Source organism: Tenrec ecaudatus, chromosome 14 (genome assembly GCF_050624435.1).
Source record: "Tenrec ecaudatus isolate mTenEca1 chromosome 14, mTenEca1.hap1, whole genome shotgun sequence".
NCBI lineage: Eukaryota > Metazoa > Chordata > Mammalia > Afrosoricida > Tenrecidae > Tenrec > Tenrec ecaudatus.
Genome location: NC_134543.1, coordinates 90352692 through 90362857, shown reverse-complemented (window position 1 = coordinate 90362857; position 10166 = coordinate 90352692). Strand labels below are relative to the sequence as shown.

General features: G+C 47.5%; 1 protein-coding gene across 1 annotated transcript; it reads right to left on the bottom strand.

Moving 5' to 3' along the window:
* Positions 1 to 229: 229 nt before the first annotated feature.
* LOC142426710 (transmembrane and coiled-coil domain-containing protein 5B-like) lies at positions 230 to 7033 on the bottom strand. The gene is made up of 9 exons (XM_075532283.1): positions 6999 to 7033; positions 4916 to 5065; positions 4512 to 4629; positions 3941 to 3991; positions 3235 to 3309; positions 1859 to 1915; positions 1071 to 1130; positions 393 to 457; positions 230 to 287 (listed from the first exon to the last, which is right to left on the bottom strand). Exons 1-9 carry the CDS (start codon positions 7031 to 7033, stop codon positions 230 to 232), a joined length of 669 nt encoding a protein of 222 aa, XP_075388398.1.
* Positions 7034 to 10166: the final 3133 nt, after the last annotated feature.

Genomic DNA, 10166 nt, shown 5'->3' with positions numbered 1-10166 from the left:
GGATCTAAAGCATCAAAGCCCCTCAATGGGTCTCCCCATCAGTCTGACGGGTCCTGTGGGGAGAAGGAACCAGAATGCACATTTGTAGTGACTTTCCAGACTGGCTGTTCTTTTTTTTTTTTTTTTGCTCCCTAAGGATTCTTCCTATTGGCACCAGGTCCGTGTCAATTTTCAGGATTGACACTCAACAGAGGGTACGTGAAAGAGCACGCACATCAAAAGAGACCTGCTAAATTCCAATGGCTGAGACGCTGACATTCTGACGCTTCTTGAGCCTGGGACCTGGGCTGGACGGAGGGTGTTATGGGTGTGACTGGAAGCCGTACTCGCCCTTCAAAGCTGGCATGAGATTATCACGTCAGTCCATCAGGGAGGTCATTTTGAAAACTTACACTTCTTTTTCAAGAAGTTTCGTCTCCTTTTCCTGTTCCATATCTCTCAGAACTTCCTGGTATTTCTTTCCATGGAAATAAAAATATGGAGAGATTGGTCATAATCCAGGATTTCCATAGATTTCATTGCAATGGCATTGATAAAAACATATAGCAAATATACCTTCTAAGACTAACTCAGTATTCCAAATGGGATGAGTGTGTGTGTGTGTGTGCGCACGCACAGAAATGCCTAAGTGTGCACACAGGTAGGGACGAGTTGTAGTGCAATTCTAGGAACTATCAGTGACCAGAGTAGACATATATGGAAAAGGGAGCTCTTGTGTCAGATTCTGTTTGTCTTCAGATCCCAGCTGTGCCACTTACTAACTGTGTTCCCCAGGATGTGTCCCCACTCCTCCAAACCTATTTCCTCACGACCATGACAGTATCATCTTCATAAGGTTGTGGGGCACATTGATTGAGAAAAATCACCAGATGTCGAGTACTTGGCACAATGCCTTGCACACAGCAAGTTCATTACTAACGCTTGTGTTTCGTTTTCGCACTTGCTGTGTCACAGGCATTTTGCCCCAGTGGCAGATTTCAGTCTGACAAGAAGCCAAAGGACCCCTTCCTCAATCACAGCCTTAGAGAAAGTGTGTCTCTACTCTGACTTTTCTCCGGGAAACATTGTACCTTGATGTAGTGGGTCTGGTCTTCACAGAGCTGATACACAGATTGGTAGTCACTTTCTAACTAGAAAGGGGGAAATGAACAAATCCATGCCTTAAATCAGAACCACAAGCACAATTGCTCCCGCCCACGTCTAGGCTGGCCCGTGGAGCCCCCTAACTGGTACATTGGGCCCTTCCTTGGTTCTCTGGCAACTCCTTACCTAAAGGGAAACAACCACATCGTAACACAATGATCTCATCATTCTGGATCAGGGCTGCATTTTCAGCAAAAGGACGTGTTTGTGCAAGTTGCCATGTCCGGATCTTGTGTAACATCAGAGATGTTTCAGAGTGCTTGGCATTGGGATTCAGCGGTGTGCATTGAGGCTGTTGTCATTACTAGGGCTGTTGAGTTCACTTTTATTCCTACCGACCCTATGGGGCAGACAGAGTAGAATTGCCCCGCAGGCTTTTCTGCACTGGAATCATTTTGGAAGCAGATCTCTAGCTTATGTCCTGTGATGTTCCTGAGCGGATCTGAACAATCAATCTTCCGGTGGCAACCCAGTGACTAACCATTGTGCTAATGGGGTTCCTTATATCGGAGGTAGGTGAGTGGTTAAGGAATAGACCGATGTTTTTAATATAAGCCTTCTTTCCCTTCACCTGCATGAGAATCAGAGATTTCTTTGCCGAATACTTTTGCTGCTCCCCCTGCCCTGTCTCAAGAAGTTGGGTTTCTGAGACTTTGGGGTTCTCGCCTATTTGCATCCTGGGGTAGCCCTTTAGGGAAAGGGACTCTGCCTCTACCTTGGCCAGTTCCTTCTCTTGAGTGGCACAGAACTCTGTTGCTTTTTGGAGTCTTACCTATGGAAGAGAGGGACAGAAGAAAAAAAGCAAAAAAAGTGGGATTCTTTTGTGGCAGATACTCAGGCAATTGTTATCCTCTCTCCACTGGCCAGCAGACAGTACGATCATAATGGTTATCCTATATTGAAGACGTGTGATAGCAATCAACTATTCTCTTTACAACAATCTTACGCACTTTTACTAGGCTCCCTCCCCTATTTCACAGATGAGGAAATAAAGGCATGGAGAAGTTAAGAAATTTGCTTAAAAGTCACACGGAGCTGAGATTTAAGCCTCAGCGGTCTAACTCCTTTGTCCCTAGGCCCAACCATCAGCTTCCTCCAATCCCGCCAACCAAAACTCATCAACCTCTATCTCCTGCTTACATTCGATATGCCCACTGGCATGTCCTCTGAATTATAGATGGAATGAAACAGAAATTGTATTCCTATTTGTCAAAGAGAAAAATAAGATGGTGTGGCCAGTGCTTCCTGGGATTAGCCCAAACAGTCACATTCTTCATGTAAGTCTGCACAAGGTTTCCAAAAAAGAGTTTCCCCTACTGGCCATCCATTCAATAATTCAATAAATATTTACAGGGCATTTTCTATGTGCCAGGCACTGTTGTAGGCCCTGGGGGAACAGCAATGAATAAATAATGTATGAGCTCACTGGGCTGATCTTTAGGGAAAGGAAAAAGATTACAAGACAAAATGCCCTTGGCCTGTGAGCTCGTTCTGAATAAGTCACTGTCATGTCCCTGTTTGCTTATGGAGGCTAGTACCATATTTATTTTGTGTTTGCATGTCTGTATTTGCACGCCTTTCTCATTCAGATGATAAACTCGGAGGCCGTGCCTGATGGACATTAGCAATGTACACTCCCCTGACTGGTCGTTGGTGAGGTCTATAGAGCAAGTCCACTCAACTTCAATGTCACTGCAGTCATTTCGGCCACTAGTGTCCATGTGTGGTCCATGGACCATGGGCAGAAATAGGGAGAACAGGGAAGAAGGCCCAGCCCTGACAAACACAACAACACATCTCGTCTGAGTGAATCCTTGAAGACAGTGCTTCCGTCTGGAACCGGAAACTGACACAACCACACCACAAAGCTCACTGCCATCGAGGAAGTCAATTGTGACTCCTGGAGACGCTATAGGGCAGGGCAGAACTGCCCCTGTACGTTTCTGAGACTCTAAATCTTTACGGGAGTAGAAAGCCTCATCTTTCTCCAATGGAGCAGCTGTGGTTTCGAGCTGCTGCCCTCTCGCCTGGCAGCCCAGCGAGTCAGGACTACAGCTTCTAGAAAACCTCTCGGTATACTTTTCTACTTACCTTCGAGTCTATCACCATTTGCTTGAGGGTTTCTATATCAATATCAAGGCCACCCTTCTTCAATCTCCTTGATACCTGAAATTCCAGTCCCAAAGTTGTGAATTAAATAAGGCACAGAGGTGAAAGCCTGAAATAGCAGATGTGGGGATCCCAGGCCTGCAGAGTCCCACAAGGAAGCTCGATGGAAACGTGTTTCCTTTCCCCTGAGGAAGCTGTCTGTCTGATACTACCTGGGCAGACCCTTTGTTCCCTGTGCCAATGGGAGCACTGCCAGGAGAAGTACAGGGTCAGTGGCAATGGGAGGGGCACACCTGTCCTCCCTTCCCAGTCCCGGAGCGCTCTCATTACCGAGTTGTAATTCCCCTGGAGCAAGTGAGGGATGCGCCTGAGTCTGTATGCGGAAGTCTGGGAGGAGGAAGGGGGAGAAGGAGGAGACCGGCTATGCTGGCTATTTCCACTGATCTTTCAGGCTGGCAAGTTCGGGAACACTCTGACTCTGTTGGGGTGCCTTGGAAATGGGCCTCGTTTCAAGCGTGGGCCCTGTGGCGTCGTGAATAGTCTTGGCATGCACGAGTGTGCACATACAAGTGATCCTTCACTCTGAACGTGACCAGTCCCTCCCGCTCCCGCTCCCCGCCCACCCGCGGGCAGCTTTCTCAGGGGAAGTCTGGTCGCTGGAGTTCCAGGAACCGCCCAACCACCTTACCTGCTTCTGAAGCTCCAGCACGTTCTTGCTTAGAATCTTATTGTGTTTTTCCTGCAGAGAGAAAGACGGAAGGGAGCACACCAGCGGTGCCCCTGCCTCTCCCCCTCATTGTGCCTCTGGACTGGTATCAGGGTGCCGCACACAAGCGTCCTTAGGCACTACCCATGGTGAAGCGCTCAACTGCTGGCAAGAACTGGCAGCTGGCAGCTTGAATCCACCTAGCGGAGACTTGGGAGAGGCGCCTTATGATGCGCCTGACAATTCCCACGGGGCACAGTTCTAGTCTGACCCCCACGGCTCACTGGGAGTCAACGTTCCCTCCATGGCCACTTTTAAAATGAGTCTATATCCGGTGTAGAGGGGACAAGGACAGTCTGGCCCCACAGGGCACATCTGGGAGCAGAGGCCAGGCGCAGGTGCCTGCGCCCAGAGCTTCAATCCCGGAGGACTACAACTTTAAACCATTGCGATGTCTAGAAGCAGAAGGGAATAAGGGACCGCCCACCCCCAACAAGCAAGGGCCCAGCTTGCAAGCCACATGCATCAATTGCTGCGCTCGCTGCCACCTCACCAGTTTTGCTGTCTCCAATTCCACGTCCCTCAGAGCATCCTCCATCTCGGCTAAGGTGCTGCTCACCTCTTCCTTCTGGTTGGCTAGGCCTGCTGACCGGGTGATCTCCCCTTCCAGACTGAAACACAGAAAGCCCTAAGGAAGCCACAACCACACCCTGGCGCAGCGTGAGACAGGGCTGTCAAAGGGACTCGGGGGCCTGGAAGGGCCGCCAAAACGGTGGCAAGAAAATGGTGACCAAATGTGAATGTCAACAACTAATGCCACTGTGGGCACCGCAGTCCATGTTGCCGATTTAAAGAACACACCAAGACTCACTGACAAAGCCCGTCCCCCCCCACCCCCTCACTGATGGCGAGTTCAGAGGACAAGCCCTTCCCTCACCCCAACACCGCCTGCCCGACCTTTGGATGCTTTCCTCTTTCTCTTGAATTTCTTTCAGAAGAGCCTGGTTGGCCTCGTCCAGCCTCTGCAGGTCCTTTTCGAGGTCTGAGTTCAGGTAGTCCAGGTTCTGCTTCGTGACTTCCAACTTGGGGATTTCCATCGCATCACACCTACGGGGAATCGTCTTTAGTACTGAACGAAGGCCAGGAAAACCAGGAACCCTAAAAGGGCTTTTCCCCATTCGCTCCTTCCTTCCTTCCTTCCTTCCATCCTCCCTCCCTCCCTCCCTCCCTCCCTCCCTCCCTCCCTCCCTCCCTCCCTCCCTCCCTTCCTTCCTTCCTTCCTTCCTTCCTTCCTTCCTTCCTTCCTTCCTCTTCAGGTGCCAGTGTGCCTCTGGCCAGCCTGCACTTCCCACTTTCTCGGATGCATTGCTTTCTACTCTTTTGTGCGGAATAAGTTCCTGGAGTCAAATCATATTTTCATTTTAAATACCCTGAGTGGAGCTCACTGGCACTCAACTCCTTTGGAGTATTCTGTAAAGCAAACTGCATTATCTTCATATGAGTAGTTCAGTTGTAACTTATCTTATTTTTTGTCCAAAAGAGTGGCCCCACACTTTGTCACTAATGTGCACACACATGTCATGGCAGGGAATGATAAGGTGACCTTCTGGCGTAGGGTACCCCTGCATGCGCTGAGGATGTCTTGTGACATTTCCTTGGTGAATTTCAGGCTCTTGCCTGAATATATTACTCTTGGTTATAATTGTATGATAAAGGTATAGGACATGATCAAGACATTGGATTGAGTTTGGTAAAATCCCAATAATGAAGTGATCAACACCTAAAGTAGTATGTTGGCTCTGGGGCAGGTTATGGCTGGACCTCAGAGTGATGGAGGTTCTTGTAGCCAATCTCTGCTCAGGTGCGCTTGGGTGAAGATGGGTGGAGGACCTGTCAGAGGCTGGTTCTCTGAAAGCAGGAGGGAACATTGGCTATGTTGCCCATGTCCATGCCAGGCCCATGTGGATCCAGGTAGATGGACAGTGTGGTTGGTCATTCAGACCCATCTCACTCCAGCAAGGGATTCCCAACACCTACTCCGGGCTCTCAGACCTGTCACTGGTGGCCAGTCGGCTGGCGTCAGACAGAGCGACTGCGCTTGTTTTAGTGCCTGCCTCCCATTCAGGTGACCTATCCAGCCCCCATGCCTCCAGGGCTTGGCCAGCCACTCAAGTGAGTCATTTCTGGGCTGCGAAGGGGGATTGCTCCCTGGAGCAAGCAGTTTTCAGCTCAGGGAAAGAATCCTTCTAGGAGGTGGGCTGCTGTAGAGACCCAAGGATAGGTTGGTGAGGGTCCACTGCTGAGACTCAAACTGCTGTATCAGCCAATGAAGATGAACATAAAACCGGTTTCACAGAAGGGTTAAAAAAATGCAGTCATCCACTAGTAAAAAATATTGCTATGGGTGCTTATGAAAATAACTCATCAGTTTGGATGGCATGTGAAATGCATTTCACATGGGTTACTTGTTTTTTAGAAAATTATGTGGTTTATATGTGACTTGAGCCAAACCTATAAAGTATTTAAGGGTTTTCAAGAGAGACATGTCTTCAGTTTCTTTCTTCACCTGCTTAAATACCTTATAATCTACTTAGATAATACAAGGGCCAGGAGAAAGAGAAGGAGTGAATCTTTACTCCTAACTGGATGGATCCATTACTTGAGCCATTAACTCTATGTGAAAAGTTCACCATTAGTTTCTAGTATGGAGATGTTAGACCAAAAAGATTTTTCTCCCCAGGAAGTCTTTCCAGGGCTAAGGAGAGAATGCCCCATATAAATAGTACAATTCTTCCTTAGCACTTGGATATAAAGACGACTTAAAAATTCACTGTCATCAAGTCGATTCTGACTCATAGTAAACCTGTACACCTATGGCTATGTGTTTCTGAGACTGTAACTCTTTACGGGAATAGAGACAGAGGTGGTTACAAACTGCTGACCTTGAGTTTAGCAGCCCAACGCATGCATAACACTAAACCACCCAGGATTCTCTAGAGATTAATACTCTTCTGAATTCTTTTACATTCTCATCACTTACACATCCTCTAATGGGTTCTGCTCAACTTCTTCCATGGTAGGTTTCCTGCAATGGTAACACAAACATTTGTTAAGGAAATGAAGCTGCTGGTGCTGAATAAGTAGTGGGTGCAGGAGGAAGCAGGCAGAAGTTGAACATTTTGTTCATATAAGAAAGAGTCAAGCGGCAATGACTCTCCATAGTCCCCAGGTCAATTACCATACTTTGCACAGGCTAAATTTCAATAAGAAAAAAATATGAATAATTGTCCCCTAACTTAGTTGCTTTCAAATTATCTCACACTTAGGCTACCATTCCTTGATACCATTCACTGGGTCACAGCTAAAATGCGAAGACTACAAATGTGTGTCTAAAAAAAAAAAAGAAAGAAATGTGTGTCTACTGGAAAGCATACTCACTAACCTAAACCTGTAGGAACTCTTGGAAGGAAAACGGAAGAGGCAGAAGTTATGAAGAAGTCAACTACCCAACATTGTTATTGCTGCTTTCCAACAAACTGGTAGTCATAGGTTGAGTTGACCCTGAGTAAGAGCTGAAACAGCAGCATGTACCAAGAGGATATAATATATCTAGAAAGAAAGAGCAGACGTCGGTTCTTAGACCAGTGGTTCTCAACCTTCCTAATGCTGCAACCCAGTTCCAAATGTGGTGGTGACCCCCCAACCATAACATTATTTCCGTTGCTACTTCAAAACTGTAATTTTGCTACTGTAATGAATCGGGCAACCCCTGTGAAAGGGTCATTCAACAACCAAAGGGGTCGCGATCCATAGGTTGAGAACTACTGGTCTTAGGAATGACGTCTCCTAGCCACTGCACCAAGATGCCCCGGTGGTTTAGTGGGGGAGTTGTCATGCTCACTACTGCAGGTTCGATCCCACTAGGCACTGTAAGGGAGAAGGATGAGGCTTTCTGCTCCTGTGAAGGTTTACAGCTGCAGAAATGAGGAGGGCCAGTTCTATGCTGGGTGGCTGTGAGGTGTAAAGGACCTGATGGGTGTGGGTTTGGTATTTTGGTTTTTATCCCTCTCCCCAAATCAAACTTCAGGCCCAAATCCCATGTAAGAGAAGTGGGATCCCCAAACTCCCTTCTACTTCACGGTCCATGTCTTCTTCTCTCTTCCCCTTGAGCACCTTTGCTTTCATCCCTTTCTTACTCCCTTCTCCTGAGCCTTTTCATTACTCTCCCTCTATTTTTTTCTTTCTATTCTTCTTAGCTACGCCTCTGGAGGGTCATCTCAGCCTATCACAGTTACCTGTGAGCGCTCTCTTCTCTTCCCCGGCACTGCTCCCTATGGGGCCTTCCAACGGGACACCAGAACCTTCAGAAAAGACTTCCCCTTGCTGATTGGATTTTTCGCTTACAGCTAGACCTGTCCTCTCTGGCTGGGTGGGGCAGCATGTCATAGTGGGTGAGGTGGGTGGGGTGGCAACAAGTCATGGTCATCTCTGTCCACAGAGGAGGACCAATGTTCAGAACTTTGGAACCACTTAGATCTCTTCTGAAGCAGCAATAACATATATAGGATAACTTTATGGATACAGTTAAAATCTCTTCTGAAACAAGCAACATTGTGACATGTATTGTTCTGTCCTCTAAAATCTCTCAGCCTGATAGAAGTTAGTTGACCTTTATTGATCCCAACCCTCTAGGACAGAGTAGAACTTCCTTTGTGGGTTTCTGAGGCAGTGGGTTTTAATGGGAGCAGACAGCCTCATCTGTCTCCTTCAGAGTGGCTGGTAGGTTAGAACTGTCCAGTGTATGATTCACTGTGATACCAGGGTCACTGTGAGCTGAAATAAGTTTGATAGCAGTGCTTGCTTTTAATTTGGGTAAGAAGAGAGGTCACTGTCATTTCAGTTCCGTGGTCTCTGTGTGGTACACATGCAAGAGGTGGACCCACTTCCAAATCGCACATCTCTATTGAGTGCACCCCAAGACATGGGGTGGGAATGCCTGAAATCAGTCATATAAATACGAACTTCTATGAGTCAAGATATTCCTCACCTCGTGGGTCTTCTAACGCTGCAAATCTCCTTTATTTTCTTTGAAGTGGAAGCCAAGTTGTTGGAAAGGAAAAGTACGCTATCTCAAAGATGCACGGAGTGTTAGGTCCAGGGAAGCAAGTCTACACTGTACTCCTCTAGAATTCTCATTGAATTTTTCGAGGTCTTAAATTACTGGGTGGGAGATAGAGGGTGTTTTCTACTTTCATCTCACAAACCCACAGGGGCAGTTCTACCCTGTCCTCTAGGGTCTCGCTCCATAAGTCAGCATTGACTGGATGGTGGCAAGTAGTAGTAAGTTATGGAACCTCCGCGACTTTCGAGTAGATTCCGACCCCTACACAGTGACAGGGCAGACAAGCTCACCTTTTTTTTTGGTGAGTTTGAATGGCTGGCTTTGCTACTAGCAGCCTAATGGCCAACCTACAGCACCACTAGGCTCCTTCAGTACTGGAACAATAGATGGAATGTCTACGTGTTATGCCTAAGAAGCTTGGGGCTCTTCTCTTTTGACTAAGAAGATGAGGTATGGTGCCGAGTTAAAGAGCTATGAATAAAGATGTAAACTTGGACTTGTAAATCTGTCCATTTTCATCCCCTACACTCAACTCACTCCCCTGTAATGTAAGTCTAACCTTTCCCAGTTACATTCAGCTACACCTGAGCCCCTGGAAAGGCCTGCTGGAACACACCACTGGAATGCAGCAATGTCATTATGTTATCCATCCTCCCCAGCTCCGTTCAAACACTGCTTCTTCTACACCTTCTCAGACACCACCTTTGCTTGAGCTCCCTGGGGAGCAGGACCGTGACGCTTCTCTGTATGGATATGAAGAGCCTTCATAGGTCATGAAGAAACGCCGCGATCTGTTAGCTCAATTGTTCCACAAATTCCCTTTAAAGAATAGATCATGACGTTGTAGAGGTTGACAAGTGCTAAGGCCACAGTGAAACCTCATGCTGCAGGCTTCTCCTGACTCCTGGAGCTGCAAGAGTTGGTGAGCCCCAGATCACCAGAAAGCAGACCGCTGGCTCAAAGTCTACACAGGTTGATGAATCCCCAAATCAGCACACATGAAGACAGGCTCCTGCTTAGTTGAAGCTGCACTGACTGGAAAATTGAAAGACATATACATTGGGTCTCTGAGTCAGAAGCAGCTGG